Below are 19,992 nucleotides of genomic sequence, written 5' to 3'. Positions count from 1 at the left end.
GAGTTCCAACAAACTCTTTATACACCATGTGTGAAAATTATCAACTTCCCGTTGAAATATCTCAAGGTCAGAATCTTTACGTATTTCAAGAAAAAGTTTCATGTCGTCTGCGTATATTAAAACATTCAATTTGCTTAAAATATGTTCTACACCGTTTACAAATAGATAAATAGCAGAAATAAGATAAATAGGACCTAGATGAGAGCCTTGTGGCACACCGGATGTTACATTTACCACTGATGATAAGCTACTTTTGAACCTTACTTTTTGTGTTCTATCGGCCAGGTATGACTGAACCCATTTCAAAAGACTCGCCTTAAATCCTATTTTAGATAATTTGAAGAGCAGGGGAGGAATGTCAACTCTATCGAATGCCTTACTAAAATCAGTATACAATGCTTCGACCTGGTTATCTTTATCCATTGCGAGAATAGTAAAATTTACAAAATTTAACAAATTTGTGGTCGTTGATCGACCTTTAACAGAACCGTGTTGTTTGCAGGAAATCAAATGTTTGGCTTGTGAAAAGATACGTTGATTGATTATAGTCTCAAATAATTTAGGAATGCACGAAATTATAGCAACTCCGCGGTAGTTTTTAACGTCTGATTTTTTACCGCTTTTGAATATAGGGATCAAAAATGACTCTTTCCGGACTGGTGGGATCGTGCCGCATTCTAGAGAAGAGTTGAACAACCACAACAGAGGTTGTGCTAATTCCTCAGAAACTGATTTGAGAAGTAGTGGTGGTAACTCGTCTGGTCCCGCACCTTTCGATACATCCAATCCATTTAAGGAAGCCAATACTTCGTCAAGGGTTACATCATCGACTGTGATATCTCTCAAAGGCTCAAGAAGATATGAAAAAAACTGATAATCACGATCTCTATCATTATGAGTGGTGTAAACATCCTGGAAAAATTCAGCAAATAACTTACTGATTTCACTGTTAGTTTGACCAAAATTATTTTCAAGGTGCATCTTTGAAAAAAAGGTGTTCGATTTTTGTTTATCGTTGGCAAAATTAAAAAATGATTTAGGATCTAATTTCATGTTGTTTTCTATCTTAGTGTTGTATTCATCATAGGCACTTTTTATTTTTATATTCAGTTGGTCACATACATAAAGATAGCATGAAAGGTTCGTATCACTTTTATCCTTTTTGTAAGCTTTATGAGCTTTCTGTTTTCTATTTTTAAGATTGATTATTTTTCTGTTGAACCATATTGGGTTTTTTGATGTGCTAGTATGTTTTCTTTGCCGCTTTGGGACTGTCTGTTCTAATATTTCATATATAATTTCGTAGAACTTATCCACTGCATGCTCTATACTCAAGTTATAGATCTGGGTTTGCCAATCGACAAAGTTCAATTTGCTCTTGATAAGCTCATAGTTGGCTTGTTTGAAGTCAAAGAATGATTCGGACAATTCGCTACCTAGCAATGTGGTGTTGTAATGCATAAAAATGGAATATTCAATGGCTGTGTGAAATGCTTCATTTTTCCATAGAGGAGCTGGCGCCTCAGTGACGCAGAAGTCATCAGTCATGTTTGTAAATAATAAATCTAAATAACAGTTGTTATGATTTCTAACCGTATTTATTTGATTAAGTCCTATGGCCGCACTTTTTTCGAATATGTAATGAAGCGTTTCATTGTCACTCATAATTGGTAACAGCAGAGATTCGTTTTCGTCATCAGCAATAAAATTTGCTGCTCGTTGATTGAAGTCACCGTAAATGTGAATATTAATTTCAGGTTCGGACTTGGAAATAATCTCTTCAGCAAAACTAAAGAATTTTTCGTATGACTCCTTTTTTTGCATGTTCAGGAGGGAAATACACGGAAGCGAAAATATGAATTTGCTTTCCAATTGCAATAGAATTCGATTGAAAACATATCACTTTTGCAAAACAGGCAGGTCAAGTTTTACTTGTTAGCCCCTTAAATTAACCACTCGCCGCATACGAGCGGGGAACGCATCACATGAGGCCCGCAGATGCTCTTGAGGTATTTTACCAGGCTACCGTCAGATGTCGGCTGGTATAAACCAGGATTGCGCTCGAAATTTAATATGGCGATTATAGTTGTGATCACTTCAAATGAAAGCCCCTTCATTCTTCTTCAGAGAAAAGTGCAGGTTGTAGTAAGATCTATTACCGGTTTCAGAGATAGTGAATAAAACATCAAGAATAGATAAAGTTTCAACTTTTCCAACTATTTTACCCGTCTACAAATTTGAACAAACAAAAATTTCATTTTTTCACCATTCTTCAACATCATTTATACCAAATTTGAACGGCCTCGTGCATCAACTGGCCTGGTTTCAGCGAAAATAACTCTTAATTTAAAATATTGCGTCATATATGTCATATTGTTGTGTTTCTGCCAATAGAGAAATAGAAATTTTGTATGAATACATGTGATGTCAATAGTGAAAATGCAGTTGAATTTTGTTTTGGAGCTGAAGTTATTCAAATAATTCACAGATTCTTCTGAAACAGATAGCTTCAAATATTAAGTTATCAACAGCTTCAGATTGAAATGCACATTTCTATAAATTTAAATAATTTAATTAAAAAAGAAATTTCATGTCATTTGAAATCTCCCTTTATTTCAAATATTTTTGAACATTTTTGCAAATAATCACAGAATGTTATAACATTTTTTACAAAAGCCACACAAGTCCTAACTGCAGTGACTAATTTTGTGCTGCCTACGTTCCAAACAAGGCAGCTCCGTCGATCAGAGACAAATTGGAAAATATGATTTATCAAATAGGAAAAAAAACTAAACGGACATAAACATACGCTACGGTTAAAAGTAAAACACGAGACCAGCCGATCGATATCTTAATCGGTTCGAGAAATATCACGGTGGAATTAGCCGTATACGCATGCACAAAAGTTCGCGTCCAATGTCCAGCGAAACGCCACAGCCGCAGTACGATCAGAAGCGGGGATTTCGATTTCGGTTGGTTTGACTCGCAACTGGAGGTGGAGTCGGTAGCCATGTATTCGCGCGAGAGAACGATTAATTTCGCCGTCAACAGGTCGTACAAAGTGCAACCATCGCATTTCGTTCGGGTACGCGTATCCTCCAGCCAGGCTCGGTGCCTTCGGTGGTTCTATTTGACAATATGCAACTGGAAAACAGATCATGGGGGGTTGAAGAAACAAGCGGTGTGACCGTTGTTGTCGACAAAAGACCTCCTCTACTAATCGGTATGTCTCGATCTTGTCAGCAACAGCCGCTGGCTGCACGAAGTGGATGGCGTGAGAGAAGTCTACAGTCACAGCCGGCAGACAGACAAACAAGGTGGGAGAACCCGCGCTCGTAGGGAGGGCCCAATTCGAGATTGGTTCTATATGCGTTTTAATGCGTTGTCGTTGTTTTGCTGTGCAGTTTGAGGGTGGGGGAAGGTCGAATTCTCGTCGTAGATAGTGCTTCCCGCGGTCGTTTTTTCACGCACCGCTCGTGACACCAGCGACGACGAACCTTCTTAGTAGTATATAAAGTGCGTGCATTGCACCGAACCAAAATCAAAGTTCAGTTAACTGTTCAAGTTACAGCACAGCCACACTCGTTAACCTACCCTCCCGAGAGTCCCCGTCGTTCCCGGTGTGAATTTTCCGAACAAACCAGCCAAAATGTTCTCCAAGGTAAAGTTCAAACTGCGGTTGTGAAAACTGTCAAGTGTTTTGCGATGGGAAAATATAAACGCCAACCGGGGGAGGGCGCTGTCATCAGCAGAAGAGTATACCGTATCGTAGTGCAATATTCCGGTGCTCGGTGCAGACTGTGAAGCTTTGTCACCCGTTTCGAAACGAAACCGAGCTGAGAACCAAAGTGCATTTGAAAGCAGCGAGGGAAACAGGGGGACCTACGGTCGCGTTTTCCCAGCAAGTTGTTCGCTTTTCGCAGCAGATTCAATTATTCAGTAATACTGCTTGTTTAAAATGTAGCCTGTGGAAGAAAACGGTTTTTTTTTATTTTTGTCGTGATACTTATAGGAGACCGGTTTGTAAAACTAGTTGAATTCATTTAAAGTTGTTGTTTTTCAGCGATATTTTTTGCGTGAAAATTGTACACTTTCTGTGGAGTTACTAATTAATAAAATAATACTGTGCTTGTAAGCTGTTACAGACATTTTTCGTTTTGTACCGTTCGAGAGTAGTACATTTTTATGACAGGTGTTATCTTAAAGTGTCAGTCCTTAAACCACGAAATAATTATAGTTTAATTCAATCCCTCCCATATATTGGATTTGTTCACAACAATGAAAAAGTTTCGAAAAAGTCCCGAACAAAAGTAATTTCGCTTGAAGACTTTCTTCCAGCAAATCGGCTCGTTCCTTGCCTTGTGTTCCCAAATGTTTACGCCGTCAAAGCGCTCTGTTTTTATCAAAGCAAAAAGGAAGTTGATGTGAAAATCTCATTTTCCGTCCATCCCGAAGCTGTTTCCTTGCTCGCTTCCATTAAATTTCACTGAAGCATCGTGATTCAAACTTAAGTCATTCGGTAATAACTTTCTCGTTCCATCGTGGTATTTTTTTCATCATCTTCTGGCTAAAAATACTTATCTAGCTTCCAGTCGTCCTAGGTAACGGTCACCACGCTGGTTTGACCTTATTTTGCATAAGTTGCTGTTGCCGCATCAATGGGCAACTTAAACAACAACTTTGTCCACCTTAACAGTGCTCCATTTAATACCATCTCCAAGCGTAATGGATCTATACAAAGTGCAATGGAGATGTAATCAATAAATATTTAATTTACCGATATTTGCATACATGAAACGTAATCCCAACATTTCCTGTGGAATTTTTCTTTTCAATTTTTGAAACCATATTGCTGTGATAGTTGGTGATCAAACATGACCAATTTTAGTTGGTGGAAGTTCCGCTGCGTGTCACGAAAAGTGCTAGAATAAAGCATCAGTGTTTGAAGAATCTCTTCAGGAAAGTAGATAAAATAGGAAATAATTCACCTTCAAGCAATCAAATCTACGTCGAATAAATAAAATCATCCCATTTCGCCTCTGAAGAATCGCTACCCGGTAAGGCACTGAAAGAATATCGTAAGTCGGGTACCAAAGCGGTACAATGACGTCGTTACACGTCCAAATCCTTTTACATCTAGTTTATTACGACACACAGAACACAGCTTTCAACAAGTTCTAAACGAAAACTAGACTGTACTTTCAATCAACTTCTACAATCTTTTATCGCTCCGGTACGGCACGGAACCGTCATTCACCTTCCCAAGAGTGCATGAGCTCAGTGCTAACCTGGCTCCCATAAACCGTGCAAACATCATTCTGCTAAAGCTTTTTCCGCGCTGCTGCACACTGGGGAAAATTTCACACAAACGTGGGCTGGAGTATACAATGTGCAACGTTTGCGCTCGGTTGTAAAAAGTGTGTTTGAAGTAAGAAATCGGATATGTTCCGGTCGACTGGAACAGAAAAGCTACTAGAAAATTCATTGAGTTTAAAATGAAAAAAATAAATCACTGAAAAAAGCGATAAAGCATTCGTGGCGCAGTTCAAAAATTATCTGATTGCTCTGTAGGGAAAATTTGAAACGCAATTGAAGCAATGATGCAAAAGAATAACCGGAATTGAATTGATTATCTGTTCACATCGGAGGAAAACGAGTGCAGTTCGATTGGTATCAACACTTTGCTCCGAATGGCTCGCAAATGGTTGTATTGCAAAACAAATTTACTCTGATAAATTTCATACAAGAAAAGATCGTTCTGTGGCCTTTACTGAATAACAGTTCCATATCGAGAATAAATTTATATAAATATACCCAGTAAACTGCTCTGATTTACTCTATTCGAATCAGGTGAATGCAAACAGTACAAAATCTTGAGACCTTCTTTACTGCATTGCTCCGAATCCTTCAGCGATTTCGATTGAATCTCCTGAGTTCACAATCAATGACGAAACTGGGCAATTAATAATTACGAACTGGTTGTGTATCAGTTGAAACATAAATTTCACCTGACAATATTTTTAGCCAATTCCTTTTTCCAACGTACAACAAGTGCAATATTAAATAAAAAAAACTTTACCAAAGAGGTAATTTTTGATTTCTCCTCAAACCTTCGATTAAATTCCGAACACAAACGAACCCCTGTCCTGACTAACACCTGTCAGATTGAAAGGGGCTCTTACAGCGCGGTAAACTTTTCTCATCAGAATCCGATTATTATCACTCAGTGCTTGCAAATTCACTGGAATCGCGCCACCCAGGAATACTTCTCAATTTTATCAAAACTTTGTCTTCGTTCTACGCTGATTATCTTGTTCCCGAAACCGAGCTCTAAGCTGCTTCCCTGCGGTGGATGCGGGCCGTAAAAACTTCCCACGCAGACAGAGTTGCCAGCCCTGCGTCGTCACTAGTGACAGCCGGTGGTAGTCGCATCTGCTTTATTGCCTCTCTAGCGCTGCTGCTGTCCTATGAATTCAAGCATGAACGATAAATGCATAGTAATTTCTCCTAATTCAACTGACAACCAACAAAGAGAGCCAACTTTTGCTACGTGAGAAACTCAATCATGTAGGAGTGGGCCGCAACATCGATAATTATTCTCGCAACCGGAACCACTTTCGATTAATATTCCCTCACCACAAGAAAACGTTTCTCGGAACTGTCTGTGCCCGAATAAATTTCTGCCGAGTTGTCTGAAGCATAGAGCTTATCTGAGCTTGTGGCATCATTTATGATTTCTTCCAATGCCAGCTGTTGAACGAAAATAGAGCCATCCTAAGCCTCACCGTTCGTTCGATTGTGGCAGCTCAATTGTCAAAAAAGATGTTGGGGAGTATTTCTGCTTACACAGTTCAACAATCGCTAATGACCCTCCCATCATCGCTACAACAGCACGGCAGGATAGCATTCAAAGTGTCACATAAACCTAGTGCCACTGATTGTTTCCGGTTCTTCACTGGCCGGGAGTTCGTTAGCCGTGATCGTTTCCTTTTCTGTGCTAAAAGTATACGAGGTTCTTCCAGCTGGAATCCGGTTTTTGATTGTGTGATCGTATAACGATGCTGATGCCAGCAGAAAGCCATCGGCTAGCTGCTAGAGCATTTTTTTTCTGTATTTACACTTCATAAGGAAGTATGCTTGAGTCGGAATGCGCCCTCCCAAGGGCACAGCCATCAGTTAGCTATGGGGCCAACTTGCATAACAGTTTTTTACGGAATCTAATGCGCTCGCATTCTGGTATTTTGTAATTCACATCACAACCAACATATAAAGAGGCATCTCAAACCATCTGGCTCCACAATCCGATCCATAACCGTATCCAACAACTGTGAAAAAAATTCACTCATGTGCACTTCCATATCTCATCCTTCCGACTGAACGCTGCTGCTCTTTGAACACAGCATCGAACTAGCAAACAATAACAGTAAAAGTTCACGATATGGAAATTGTTCGTCACTCTATGCCGCTATGCGAAGGAAAACTTTCTGGCTAGTCGACCGGCTGATTCCGTGAAGGCGATGGCATTCTGGACTAATTTGAATATTCGCCAGCAAGCAAAATTGGGTGGTGCTACGGAAATCTTTTCTCTGCTTTCTTTGCCTTTCTTTATCAAACGCAGCAAAAGAATGGTAACTTTTACTGCGGTTGAAAAGTTGTTACCCATTGCTTTTAAACTGGGAATTTCAAAGCTTGTCGTTTGACGTAACAGTAAACCGAAAACGAATTAACACCCAATTGAATGCTGCTGTTAAAAGAATCAATTTGGCATTGTTGTTAGATTTTGGTACAGATTAAATGTCACCATTCTCGACTTGTATAGAGTCTATTGTACTATGCTATGCTTCAATAATACGAGCGGCTTGCACGCAAGGTTGCAGATCCGAGTGTAGTTTTTCAGGCCTGTATACAATCAGCGTCAACTCGTGAGTCTTCAAGCATCAACCAAAATCATGAATACTCTTAAAATACCTTGCAAGTCTCTAAGCTTGTTGTTTCTTTTGTTGAAAAAAGGTAATCTCTATCTTCAAGCTCCGGAAAACCAAACAACTATTGAAAACGATATAGCTTTAATATTTCATAACAACTGCAATAATGAATGTATTGCCCAATTAACTTTGAGATAACCAGGGGGACTAAGAAGACTCGATACCCTTTACTGTTTTATATAAAACTCTAGAATATTCGACCAACAGAATTTATTCTACCTGGGAGATACAATGAAGAGGTCAAGTCTTCTCAGTCTACCCTGAACAAGAAGTTTCTTGGACTCGTACCTACTTATAACAATCCGATAGAGAAATAATCAGAATGAATACTTCGCTGCATAGCTGCATAGCTTAAATCAGTTGAAACCAAGCATAAAAAATCATAAAAAAATCCACCAGAGCACCACTACACTGTTTGCTATCACAGTCAGCTTTTGAAAATAAAATGACCAATGAAATACTGATGAATACCATTTTTCTAATTCGCATTCGCGCAATTCTAATTCGCATTCGCGAAGACAATTTTTAATTACCGCTAATGGTAGAGCTCGGTAAAAAGAGTGACAGAAATATTATCTACGAAAAGGTTTTGAAATCTGATGAAGTTAAATATATTTTTTTTCTATTTGTTGTTTTTAATTGGCTGAAACTTTGCACAGTTGTTCATATAGGCTAATGATATCATTTTGTGCTACTAGTAATTGTTATTTAATCACGACTAATTTTCGAAAAGGGTTCGTGTAATAATGGCATTGATAACACTAGTCAACAAAAGTTTTGCCCTTGAGCTCAAAATATGAACGATTACAACTTTTTAACCATGAATTTTCGTGCCCCTAGCGAGCTCGGAGGAACGTCAAAAGGCAACAGAATAATTGCTCGCAAGGTTCGTCGCTTCTACGTTCACTTTGGAAAACTTTATTCAAGTCTCTGAAGACTTAACATACTTCCGAGCTGGCTAAGGAAAGTAAAATCCACACAAACGATTAAAAACCTATAATCTGTCATTGATTTTTAGTTTGATTTCAAGAAAAAAAATTCGTTTTTTAAATCCACAAACCCACTCAACCATTGACTTCGTAAATATAACACTAGCTTCTTTGGGCTATAACGTTCTCATGGATTGAGCTAGATTGAACCTTATAGAAGCCTAGTGCTTTTTCAGAAGTTAAGCGAGTCTGGGAAATGTGTATTCATCATGACACTGAGTGTTTCCCGAGAACCTGTTGTGCACTGACCGTTTTAATTTTTTAAACTACCAGGTACATTAGTGTGATCTATAGAATGGGTTTTAAGGAGTCTAGCTACCATAGGCATGTTCGCATGTAAACTTTCAATCCCTTCTTTTTGATTTGCGAGTCCCTCGATTGTGTTCTGTTAGACAGCTATTATATTCTGTCCGATTGCCGCTAGCTTTAGCTTTGTTAAAAAGCCAAAAAGATGATTTTATAAGTTTTTTCAAGTTTATGGTTCCGTTTCAACGGTCAACTATCCTCGAAGGCTTCTATTATATTGGTTAACAAATATGATGAAACAGTTTCAAGCTGCTCGGTGGAAGAAATGCCGTCCACTGAAACAAAGTTCTTGGACTGAAACCCAGGAACTTGCCAGTTCTATTTTCAGTAAATCGAAGGTTGGATGGGTAATAGACTCTTTCCAACAATACAATTCTTCGTAAATGGATGAAATACAACCAGCTTTGCTCCAGAGAAGCAAGCAACTGTTTATTCCCATTATTACGGAGATGTGTAAGGCGTGCCTAATACTAAATTACATTCCTTCTGGTTGGAGAGAAACTAGAGTCATTTTCATACCAAAAGGCGGAAAATGGGATAGGACACTTCCGAAAGCCTTCAGGGCCAATTAGTGTAACTTCCATCTCTTTGATAATTATGGAAGAACTAATCAATAGTAATATTAAAACAGTATGCATGAAATCCAATCCATTAGATAAATTTCAATTTAATTACAAAAACAGAAATCCATCCATGCCAAGGAAATTTCCCTGGCAGCTTTTCTTGATATTGAGGGGACAATTGATAATGCGTTTCACAACTCAAGGCAAATAGCCATGGAAAGGCATGACATAGACAGGAACACAATAACGTGGGCTGCAAGCTATGCTAATAAGTCACGAAATTACTGCTTAACTCGGTGGCACTTACCTAACAAGAAAAATTACAAAAGGATTCTGTCAAGGCGAGATAGTGTCACCCCTGTTGTGGTCACCAATCGTAGACGATCTTCTTCGAAACTTATCGGAAAAAGGCTTCGAAACGGTTGGTTTTGTAGGCACCGATATAAAGCTTTGCACTGACGCCAAATATTTGGGAATCATACTAGGCCAGTAAGTAAGCTGCAACACTCAAATTGGACAAACAATCACCAAGGCTACAAACGCTTTATGGGTATGCAGCATAGTCATTGGAAAATACTGGGGTCTCGAACCCAGCATAATACATTGGATCAGTGTTGTTAGTCTCGCTCGTAAGCAGCATGCAACACCCCATGCAAGGCTCTCGTTGCTACCGCTACACACACTGGTGAATTCTCCAGTCAAGCTATTTCTCGATTCGCTCCCGAGATCATATGCACCACACTCCCGTTTTCTCTCTTCGTATGTACTCGAGGACAGTTGTTTCAAGACTTCGGCAGCGGTTTGCTTCGGCTGCTCCAAACCACTTACCAAAGCAGTCCGATACCCTACACGTTGCGCTACTTCACATATTCTTGGCCCCACTATCGGCTGTTGGTGCATGAAGCAAAACCGGGAAGAAAGAATTTTCGTTTTCGAGCATAGTTTTTCAAGCACTCCTCCTAATCGAACAGTTCTAGTCGAGTACTCCGACTCGCAAACAGGAACTCGCGTACTCTTTTACAGTCGCTGAGAAGCAATACAAAAGAGTTTTTGCGTGTCGGTTCGCGCTTGCAGCTAGTCAGGGAAATGCATAAAAAATCGAGAAAATCTCGAAAGCGTGTTATCAAAAGACTTGAGAAGCGTAGCATATGTCTCGTTCACAATCAGAAAGGAGGAGAAAGATTTTGCTCCTCGCTCGCTTTGGATATATAAAGCAATAATCATACCGAGAACAACCTACGCCTTGTTAGTTTGGTGGCCCAAAACTGCTGAAACATCCATTCAAGCTAAGCCTGGCAAAATCCAAAGTGCATCAATTTGTAGAGCCATGGGTAGCATTTCATCAAAAGCCTTAGATGCCCGTACTTCACCTCCTTCCACTTCATCAGGTGGTTCAACTAGAAGCGGAAAAGTGCTAAATCGACAGTCTAATCTAAAAGGAGATTTACCAGGACACCTGAGAATACAGGAAATTTTCCCAGCAAATAATCAACTAAAAAGTAATGAGGATTGGGTGGAAATGAAACAAAACTTCCCTACAGAATTTCAGAGATAGAACTAGAAAGTTGGCAACATTGTGGACCCACAATTCGGGACGGCTCCTTTTGCTTCTACACAGACGGTTTTAAAATGAATTGTTTTCGCACCCACGGATTTACAGAGCCAGGAATTAATAAATATTTTCCCATGGGCTATGACCCACAGTATTCCAGGCGGAAATACACGCTATAATAGAATACGCGAATACGTGTCTAAAGAGAAATTACCGACTCGCAAATGTTTGCATTTTCTGGGATAGTCAAGCAGCACTTAAAGCCCTGAATTCTCTTTTTTTTTGCAACTTTAAACTAGTGTGGAAATGTATTCTGCCGCTTCGACAGTTAGCTACGAAAAACCAAGATATACTGGGCTTCTGGTCACTGTGGCATCGAAGGAAATGAGAGGGCTGACTCACTAGCCAGACAAAGGTCAATCACTAGATTTGTTGGCCCATAACCTTTCTATGGAGTCCCTCCGAGCGATCTAAAAGCTGAACTCGGTGAATGGGAGAAAGCGACCATCAAAGTAAACGGATTATTACAATCGAAAAAAGTCATAGAGCCAAATCGCGAGAAGAGCCTCGTGCTTCTCATGCTAAATAAGAAAGTCCTGAGGACATTCACAGGTCTAATTACAGGGCACTGTCCGAGCAAGTGTCATCTCAAGAAGCTAGGCAAACTTGGTGATGACAATTGTCGCCTTTGTAGCATCGAAAGCGAAACATCAGAACACCTACTCGACGAATGCCGAGTATTAATACAACGCAGATTGCGCATCTTCGGTAAGGGACGTAAAGAACCTACCGATATTTGGAGGGAAAGTCCCGGTGAGGTATTAAACTTCATACGGAACGCGTTGCCTAACTGGGATAAATGTGCGATGTAGCAAGGACATCTACTCGCCAAATAGTAATAAACTAGCGCACTTAGATTAAGTCGGAGCATACCAGAACAGATCAAATGATAGTCGCAGTGGTTCAGTTTCTTACAGGAAAAAAACAAAATTCTTGTTTGTGGAATGATAGTTCTCCCAATTTGTTTTTCATGGATCTCAAGACACTAGGATTAGAGCTACGTCCAGGTTTTCCCGGGTTAACCTGCTACATTGGACGCTGCTAGTTCCTTTTATTATGTTTCACCTAAATAATTAATAATTTTATTCACCTTTATTATGTAGGTTTCCATTCCTCAGGAGCATGAGATCCCTCTGATTGGAATGATTTCCAGAAGAATGTATGTTTGTTTGAGTTGTGTCCCTAGCCCAGGCTCCAAGGCTTTTTGATTGATCAGCTGCTTGTGCAGGTTTTCTAGAGTCTGACGAGGGGCATGAGTTACTCTTTGGAAAGAAATAAGACCAGTATTGATTAACCCGGAGTTCTGTTTACCATAGCTACTATTGTAGCCCTTGGTATTGCCCTCCGGGTTTGTACAATTGGCGTTACCGAACTGTCCAAGAGTTGGACACTGCAGTTTTGGATTTATCTGAGGTTTTGGTTTTGAGAATGGCCGAAGAAAATGAAGCAAAGTTTTCCATCGCCTTGATTCGTAGAACATTGTCATACAAATTTTCGTCAGTTGTCATGGTTATGGAATTGAGTTCGTCGCATTTTTTAACTGTTCTGGACGACTCAATTTAATTTACTAACTTTTAGAAATAAAAAAAAGTTAGTTTGGTTGCAAAAAGTATTAATATACCACAAATTATTTAAGCCAAGAACATTTTATTAATTTTCATCATGCAAATAATTAGTTTATCAGTATACACAATCGCAACACTGCTTGAGTAGTCAGACCGTATGCAAGATATCTTGTACGCGATTCAAGATTACATACAAGATAGCTTGCATGCGAATGCTCAATAGACAAACGTCAATTAGCTTGTGTGATCACTTCTATTCCGCAAAACTAAGCAAGACTTAAGGTTTAAACACAATTGATACGTTGCGGCTGCGTTTGCGGCAATTTGACAGTTAGCCAATACATTTTCTGTCAAATCCATTGTGCTTGGGCCTTTACGATCACAAATTGTGTGACGCACTTCACTTAATTATTCCTTCTTCTATCGTATTACGCACTACGGTACGCAAAATACATTTTTGAATAACACTCGTTTATGCAACTGCTTTATTTCACTTGGAAATCAAGTAAAATATCGCGAGCACAAAACCACAACAGAAGGCTACAAGCAGGGCAGCCAGTCCAAGCTGTGTTCCCGATCAAAACGGATCAAACACCAAATTCACAGGAATAGTTGAATAGCCAAAATATTTCATTTTTTTCTGGTTTGAGCTTTTGGTTTTGGTTTTTCGAAGTTGACAAGAGTGAATGAATCGGCATGATGACTTAGAATTCGGTTCACCCTGTCCGAGTTTTATTTTGCATTATTTTTAACATTGCGAATAATGCAATTAATACTTTGAAATAGTAGCAATAATAAGAATGACATCAAGCTATAAAGAGGTAATTCTAGCAATTGTAAAATAGCATAATAAATTCATGCTCTAATACAGTCTACCATCCCGCCTCTCGAGTCATTATTTTCGTTTTCCTCTGTATCTAATCCCATAAATTGCACCCGCTCGTTAATACTGAGAACTAATTTCAGCTAATTACACTTCCGAGCAAGTAAAACAAGACGAATCAGCAACATGAACCTTATCGAATCATCTCGGCGACTGCCGATTATAGGGTTGAAAATTAAATGACGATGATAATAGGCTCTAGTATTGAGTTAGTGAAGTAGCTTCAAATGCTTGTTTAAAATTGAATTCATTCTTACAATCAATTTCCAATGGAAGTCTTGATATGACTAGTAAAAGTGGTATTTCATTTATAAGCTATTTATTGAAGTATAACCCTAGTGGTCCGTTCGATATGGGAGCTCCCAATTTAGGTGGATAAGATGTGGTTATTTTTTAATCTGAAAGGTTCACATAAAACATGGACGCGATTGGTGATGCTGCCGTGAGAGTTTTTCTCAATTTTACCTTCGATAGAACCACAATTTATCTATACTCATTACGGTTTGAAAAATTTACCGATAACCAACAGAAAACGGCGCAAAACGTTTTTTAAATTTAGTTCTAAGCAGCGCAAGGAATTAAATTCAAATCTTCAGAAAAATAGAGCTGAAAATCAAAAGCAGTTGAGTAGTCCTTATGTAGCAAATAACATAATAGCTGAATAATTCATGGAAATTTCTATCGCGTAAATCATTTTCTCTTGCACGTCTGGAGGGTTTGGCACATTTTACTTTCAATTCTCATCAATCTATTCAACTTGAACTGATAGTGCCACTTGAACTTTACATCAGAACCACGCAGTACATAGCTTTAAGACACTCAACGGATGGGAAATACGTGCAAGCGTCTGTCTAGTAGTAGCAAAGGCTAACAAAGCCCTGAAAGGAAAATTATGTGAATTCAAAGAACCTTTTTCACAACTCTGCCCATTTATATTTCGTAGCCATAATGTGATTCTAAAACAGTGAGGCCTGCCTCCTCGATAATACCCAACTACAAAACGAAGTTGATCAAGTTGTGGCAGGTATTCAATGGAAATTCAATTTCGGTTTCGACGTCACGGTGAAATCTTAAACAAAACTTTTTTTATTTCTACAGACAAAACATGTCAGTACTGAAGTTATGTGTTTGAAAACAGCTGTAATACGATATTACAGCGCCCAAGTTCGGAAATATTTTGAGGTCTTTCAAATGTTTTTACCTTTCAAAGACAAAAAGTAAAAATATTCCCACACGCAACCAAGAAACTCGATTACATAACCTTACCAGTGAATGCTTTCAAAGGTGGTTGTCCTCACTCAGCCCACAGCTTTGTAGCATTGAATCAATGGAATATAGAAAGGTACGGAGATGATTTGAGTCTCGGGTTTAAAGGGCTTCTTTTTTGTTAACAGTGATGACGTAAAAGTCAAAAAACAATGCCCAAAAATCAACGTTCGGTACATTTTTTCCAAGAAATTTTCACAAGTTATGACAGTTTACCGCTGAACTACCTGCGTCGTTAAACAATGCGGAACACAATTCCAAATGGCATTTTCTTGTTTTTGGAGATCTACGTCACAACCCCAACACGTGCTTCTGTTTACCTCTTCTTCGTTACTAATACAGACAAATGTCTTCTTCTTCCTCACCTTTGTATACCTCATTGGCATTGAATAGCCACTTTGAAGCGTTATTTGAGAAGCGCACCCGTTGTGATTAACCTCGTTGAATTGCATTGAAAAAAAAAAACAACACGCAAACCGCGTTCTACCGTAGCAGAGATCCTCAATGATATGAGCCGAAACAGATTATAATCCACAATAAAATTTTATCTCCAGATAAAACGGTTTCTTTTTCGCTTGCGGCCCTCTAGGTTTCATTTCCAGGATTTCGCTGTCGGTTCAGCGAACCGAACAAAACACCAAACAATTCTCCGCCAGTGAATTGTTCAGATCGTGTAATTGTTCCACTCAGAAAGGCATTTTTACAAACGATGACCATTCCTCCTTGATCCCGTCAAAAATGAAGCAAAGCTAACCGAGCAAAAAATGTGTCTCTCTATTTCTCTTTCATGAAAACGTTCCAAAAAAATGACGTTCTGCCCACGGCACCCGCTGACAATGGCTGTGATGTCGCTGAAAACGCACCCTGGTCGCCACCTACACTACAACCCGAAATCGTCGCTCCGCTTCAACAGGTATTCGTCCTTCTTGCTGCCGTCGCCGTCGGTGTCAACTCGGTGGCAATCGGTGTTGCCGCTCCAGCGGCCCTCGTAAAGGTACGTTCGTTGTGACCTGTCAACCCATTGCACTGTTTTCCAAGTATAGGATTTAATCTTCGACCAAAAAAAAAAGGGAAACGGAAAACGGCAACTTACATATTGGAAAAGAGCACACAAGACAGCACGAAATAATTATTTAGCTGTTCTCCCCCGGTGATCAATTTTAATTGAATTTGTACGACTAAATGTCTAAGTAGACCTTAACCTTATTTTAGTGAAAAAGTTTAAAACTTTAAGCTGTAAACGTCAACTTCCGTTTATAATACTTTCATGTCTACCAATCCATCTACGTAACTGCAAATACAAACATGCATAATTCCGTTTTCGTTAGCTCTCCTCTCTAGCATCTAATAACATATTCCGGAACAAAACCTTCCCCGCGAGAATAACCCGTTCGTTTTACTTCTTTTCCACCCGTAGACCGAAGAATATGACGCTCACCCGCAGTACAGCTTCTCGTACGACGTCCAGGATGCGCTCACCGGTGACAACAAGCAGCAGCACGAAACCCGCGACGGAGATGTTGTGCAAGGACAGGTACGTACGATTTTCACTGTGCATCGTTGCTTTGTGCTATTGGACAGCTGTGCCGGAAATGTTTCCCAGTCAACTGTGTCAAAATATAAAATTTGCTCTCTAAACCACACTTCTGGGAATTACAACCAATGCAGAGGACATGCTAAACCTGCTACCGTTGTCAGCGGTTTTAAAATATAGTTGTGTTTATGGGCTAAAGCTTTCTGCAGAATGGTTTAGTGCAATAATTTTCAAGCGTCCACTTATCTAAGGCAGAACCAGACAGGTCTGTTGAACAAAACATTAGAATTGTTGTTCTTTGTTGTATGGAAGATGAAAATTTGCGCTTCACTGTCATGCGTTAAGCTTTCAGGCCTCTTTCATTATTCAAAACCAAATGAATGTGTTTTACCGGCTTTCAAGTTAACTGACACTGATCGATGCAGCATGCATTATAGATGCTGCATGCAGCATTAACCAGCAATTTCTACCTGGCCGGAAAAAAAGCCCATCTCCGGCATGCGCAAGGCACCGTTATCAATCATTTCCGAATTAATTCCAGCCACCCACCTGGTAGGCTATTAGGGCGTAATGCTGTCAGACACTTCTGTGGCTTCAACCAAAAAATCCACCTAAACGGTGAATGCTTGGCTTTCTTTTAAGACTATTATCATATTGATGATATTAAACTTCAAAAATTTTTAAGACCATCAATGAAAACATAAAGAAAATAATTGTTATCATGTGAGGTCATATTTCAATGAATTTTACCGCTAATTCAACGGTTTAACTGGTTTGCTTTCAATCTGGGTTATTGGATTATTTATCCCGGGACTAGGACTCCGTCCCAGGAATTTGTTCTTCTATCCATTTCCAAGATGGCAACAATAAAGAACTCTAACCAGAAATTTATACTTCTGGAATATTTTAAAATATCCTAAACATTTTAATAATTTGTTGATTGACCAAAACGGCGCGTTTTCATTACTGGCAACTGTTATTTCCAGACCGGACTGATAAACTAATTTGGAACTATATTGTTTCATTTTGAAGTGAAACTACAGCCGTTCCTCGTCGAAGACGGTAAAACACCAATTTAAAAATTACGCCATCGTGGGTTCCGCTGCACCCGTCGCATTCTGTCCGAGTAATTCTGGCATGGGTAATTGAATGTGAGTTACATTACCAGACAGACACGGTAAAGGCGTGAGGGCGAAGCCTAAAAATAGTACAGCAACGGAAAGCCCACACGATGCGGAAAATCCCTGTTCCCCGATACTGTGTGATTAAAATCGAATTTCCAGCATCGTTGCCATCGGAAGGGAGTGGAAAGAGAGAACAGTCTGTGACGAAGCGACGGTACTGAGCAACAATTCAATACGGTACCACTGTGTGAAATCGAACCAGTTTTGCTGTGATCTCAACCGAGTCGTTCCTGTGAGTTATTTTCCCAGGATCTGATCCATCACATCCGTCCCGTAGTGAGTGGTGCAATTTTCTTTGAACAGCAGACGACTGGCAAACAAAAGACTGTGTTCAGAAGAACGTAATTAGTTTCGCCATTTGGGATTTCCACACGGCTCGTATTAAACAGAGCGCAGCTCTACTTTGAACCACACAGAATCAAATCAGTAGTATGTTATCTGAAACACCAAACTAACGGTTTCCCTGTTTTTACGTTTTGTAAATCTCTGTTCCCAACAGTACTCTCTGGTTGAACCTGATGGCACCCGTCGTACCGTAGACTACACCGCCGATCCCGTCAACGGATTCAACGCTGTCGTGTCAAAGTCCACCGATGCTGCCCTCGTTAAGACCGTTGCCGCCGCTCCTGTTTTCAAGACCCTTGCCGCCCCAGCTTACGTTGCCCATGCAGCTCCGGCTGTCGCTGTACATCACGCCCCAGCTTTGGCTTACTCTCATGCTCCGGCTCTGGCTGTGGCCCACCATGCCCCGACCTATGCCTACGCTCATGCACCAGCCGTTGCCGTGCACCATGCGCCAGCTGTTGCTTACCACGCACCGGCCACCACCATCCTGCACCACGAACCAGTGCTATCGCACGCTCTGTACCATTAAAACACTGGCTCTCCTATTTCTCGAATCATGCGGCATTAAAAGGGACTCGAACTCGAATTGGACTTCACTATCGTAGGTTTTAAACAATGGCTCAAATTTGTTCTGTTTTTGTAGATACACACACACTGGTTGCAACATGAGATGAGATTATTGAATAAAGTATTTGTTGCTGTACGATTAGTCATCGATAGGTTAAACACTAAACCGTGCTTTGTTCTGTTTCAACTATCCGAAATGTTTATAATCCATATCGTTACCGGATCTGGTTGAACATTTTTTTGGATTATCCCATTTCCAGGAACAAAAGTATTTCGTTCGAGAAAATGCATCTAGTAATAGTAGAATATGGTAGACACTCGATATGTTTGAAAAAAAAAAACCTTATGAAGAAAATCCGAAACTAGTACATCTCCACCTGTTTTAAAATGTAATTCGGTTCTGCTCTCGATAAAACAATGCACGTTTTTGCCAATCAGTAGGGACATGGTGCAAATCGGAGTGACCAGCAAAAAACGCAGTAAAGCCGATGGAAAACAAGCGGGACTTCGAAATATTTTCTCTTGTTCAAGACCACAATCGACTATTTTGTGCATTGTGTGGAAACTTTAAAAAAAATTCTCATCAAAAAAGATTCGTGACCAGGGTAGCAAAAGAGTCCTCGTGGTGCAACTTGATAAACGCTAAATGGACTCAACAAGCACTTGCTTGATGCGAGTCCAGCTAATCCCTCAATTTCCTCCAAATCCGTAGTACCGTTCTGATTCAAGCTTCGAACACTTTACAATGAAAATCGAGTTATGATAGCTAATGTAATAAAAAAAGATGATTATTATATACCATTTCGTTCCTTGGAATGTCCTTCACCCTGTGATGTATAGCTCTTTACTGTACTGCCGTGACCATTTTTTCGAATATGGGTTTTCATGCCAATTTGATCATTATTCGAAGACCTTTCAATACAAAAGTGGCGTGAAATTCATTCGTTTTTGGGCCGTACTGAAAAACTGATCGCTTGGATCTACGTCACAATGTCATATCACGGCAGTGTAGGATCACTTAAAGGAATCAGCAGGCGTTGAAAAAAGTGACAGTCAGCATTCAGTCAGGTTTGCTATCTTTCTCTTAGTGATTACGTGGAAGTGTTCGGAATTTGAATCAAAGCCGATTTCAAATTTCTCCTTGTTTTCATGTACAAAACGCGTTTAAATCTATATAAATAGCACCTAATTGC

General features: G+C 39.7%; 1 protein-coding gene across 1 annotated transcript; it reads left to right on the top strand.

Annotated features, from left to right (window-relative positions):
* Window positions 1–3,535: 3,535 nt before the first annotated feature.
* Window positions 3,536–18,965, top strand: LOC129727130 (larval cuticle protein A3A-like). The gene is made up of 4 exons (XM_055684619.1): window positions 3,536–3,661; window positions 16,083–16,163; window positions 16,587–16,703; window positions 18,387–18,965. The coding sequence occupies exons 1-4, from the start codon at window positions 3,650–3,652 to the stop codon at window positions 18,759–18,761; spliced, it is 585 nt and encodes a 194-aa protein (XP_055540594.1). The 5' UTR covers window positions 3,536–3,649; the 3' UTR covers window positions 18,762–18,965.
* The last annotated feature ends 1,027 nt before the right edge of the window (window positions 18,966–19,992 follow it).

The sequence above is a fragment of the Wyeomyia smithii genome, chromosome 3 (assembly GCF_029784165.1).
Source record: "Wyeomyia smithii strain HCP4-BCI-WySm-NY-G18 chromosome 3, ASM2978416v1, whole genome shotgun sequence".
NCBI classification, from domain to species: Eukaryota; Metazoa; Arthropoda; class Insecta; order Diptera; family Culicidae; genus Wyeomyia; species Wyeomyia smithii.
The sequence above is the reverse complement of the archived record's forward strand: the minus strand, read 5'-3'. Positions and strand labels throughout refer to the sequence as shown.

Coding starts and splice junctions, on each gene's coding strand:
- LOC129727130 (XM_055684619.1), top strand. Junction 16,164..16,586: donor CTCCAGCGGCCCTCGTAAAG/GTACGTTCGTTG, acceptor TTCCACCCGTAG/ACCGAAGAATATGACGCTCA. Junction 16,704..18,386: donor GAGATGTTGTGCAAGGACAG/GTACGTACGATT, acceptor TGTTCCCAACAG/TACTCTCTGGTTGAACCTGA.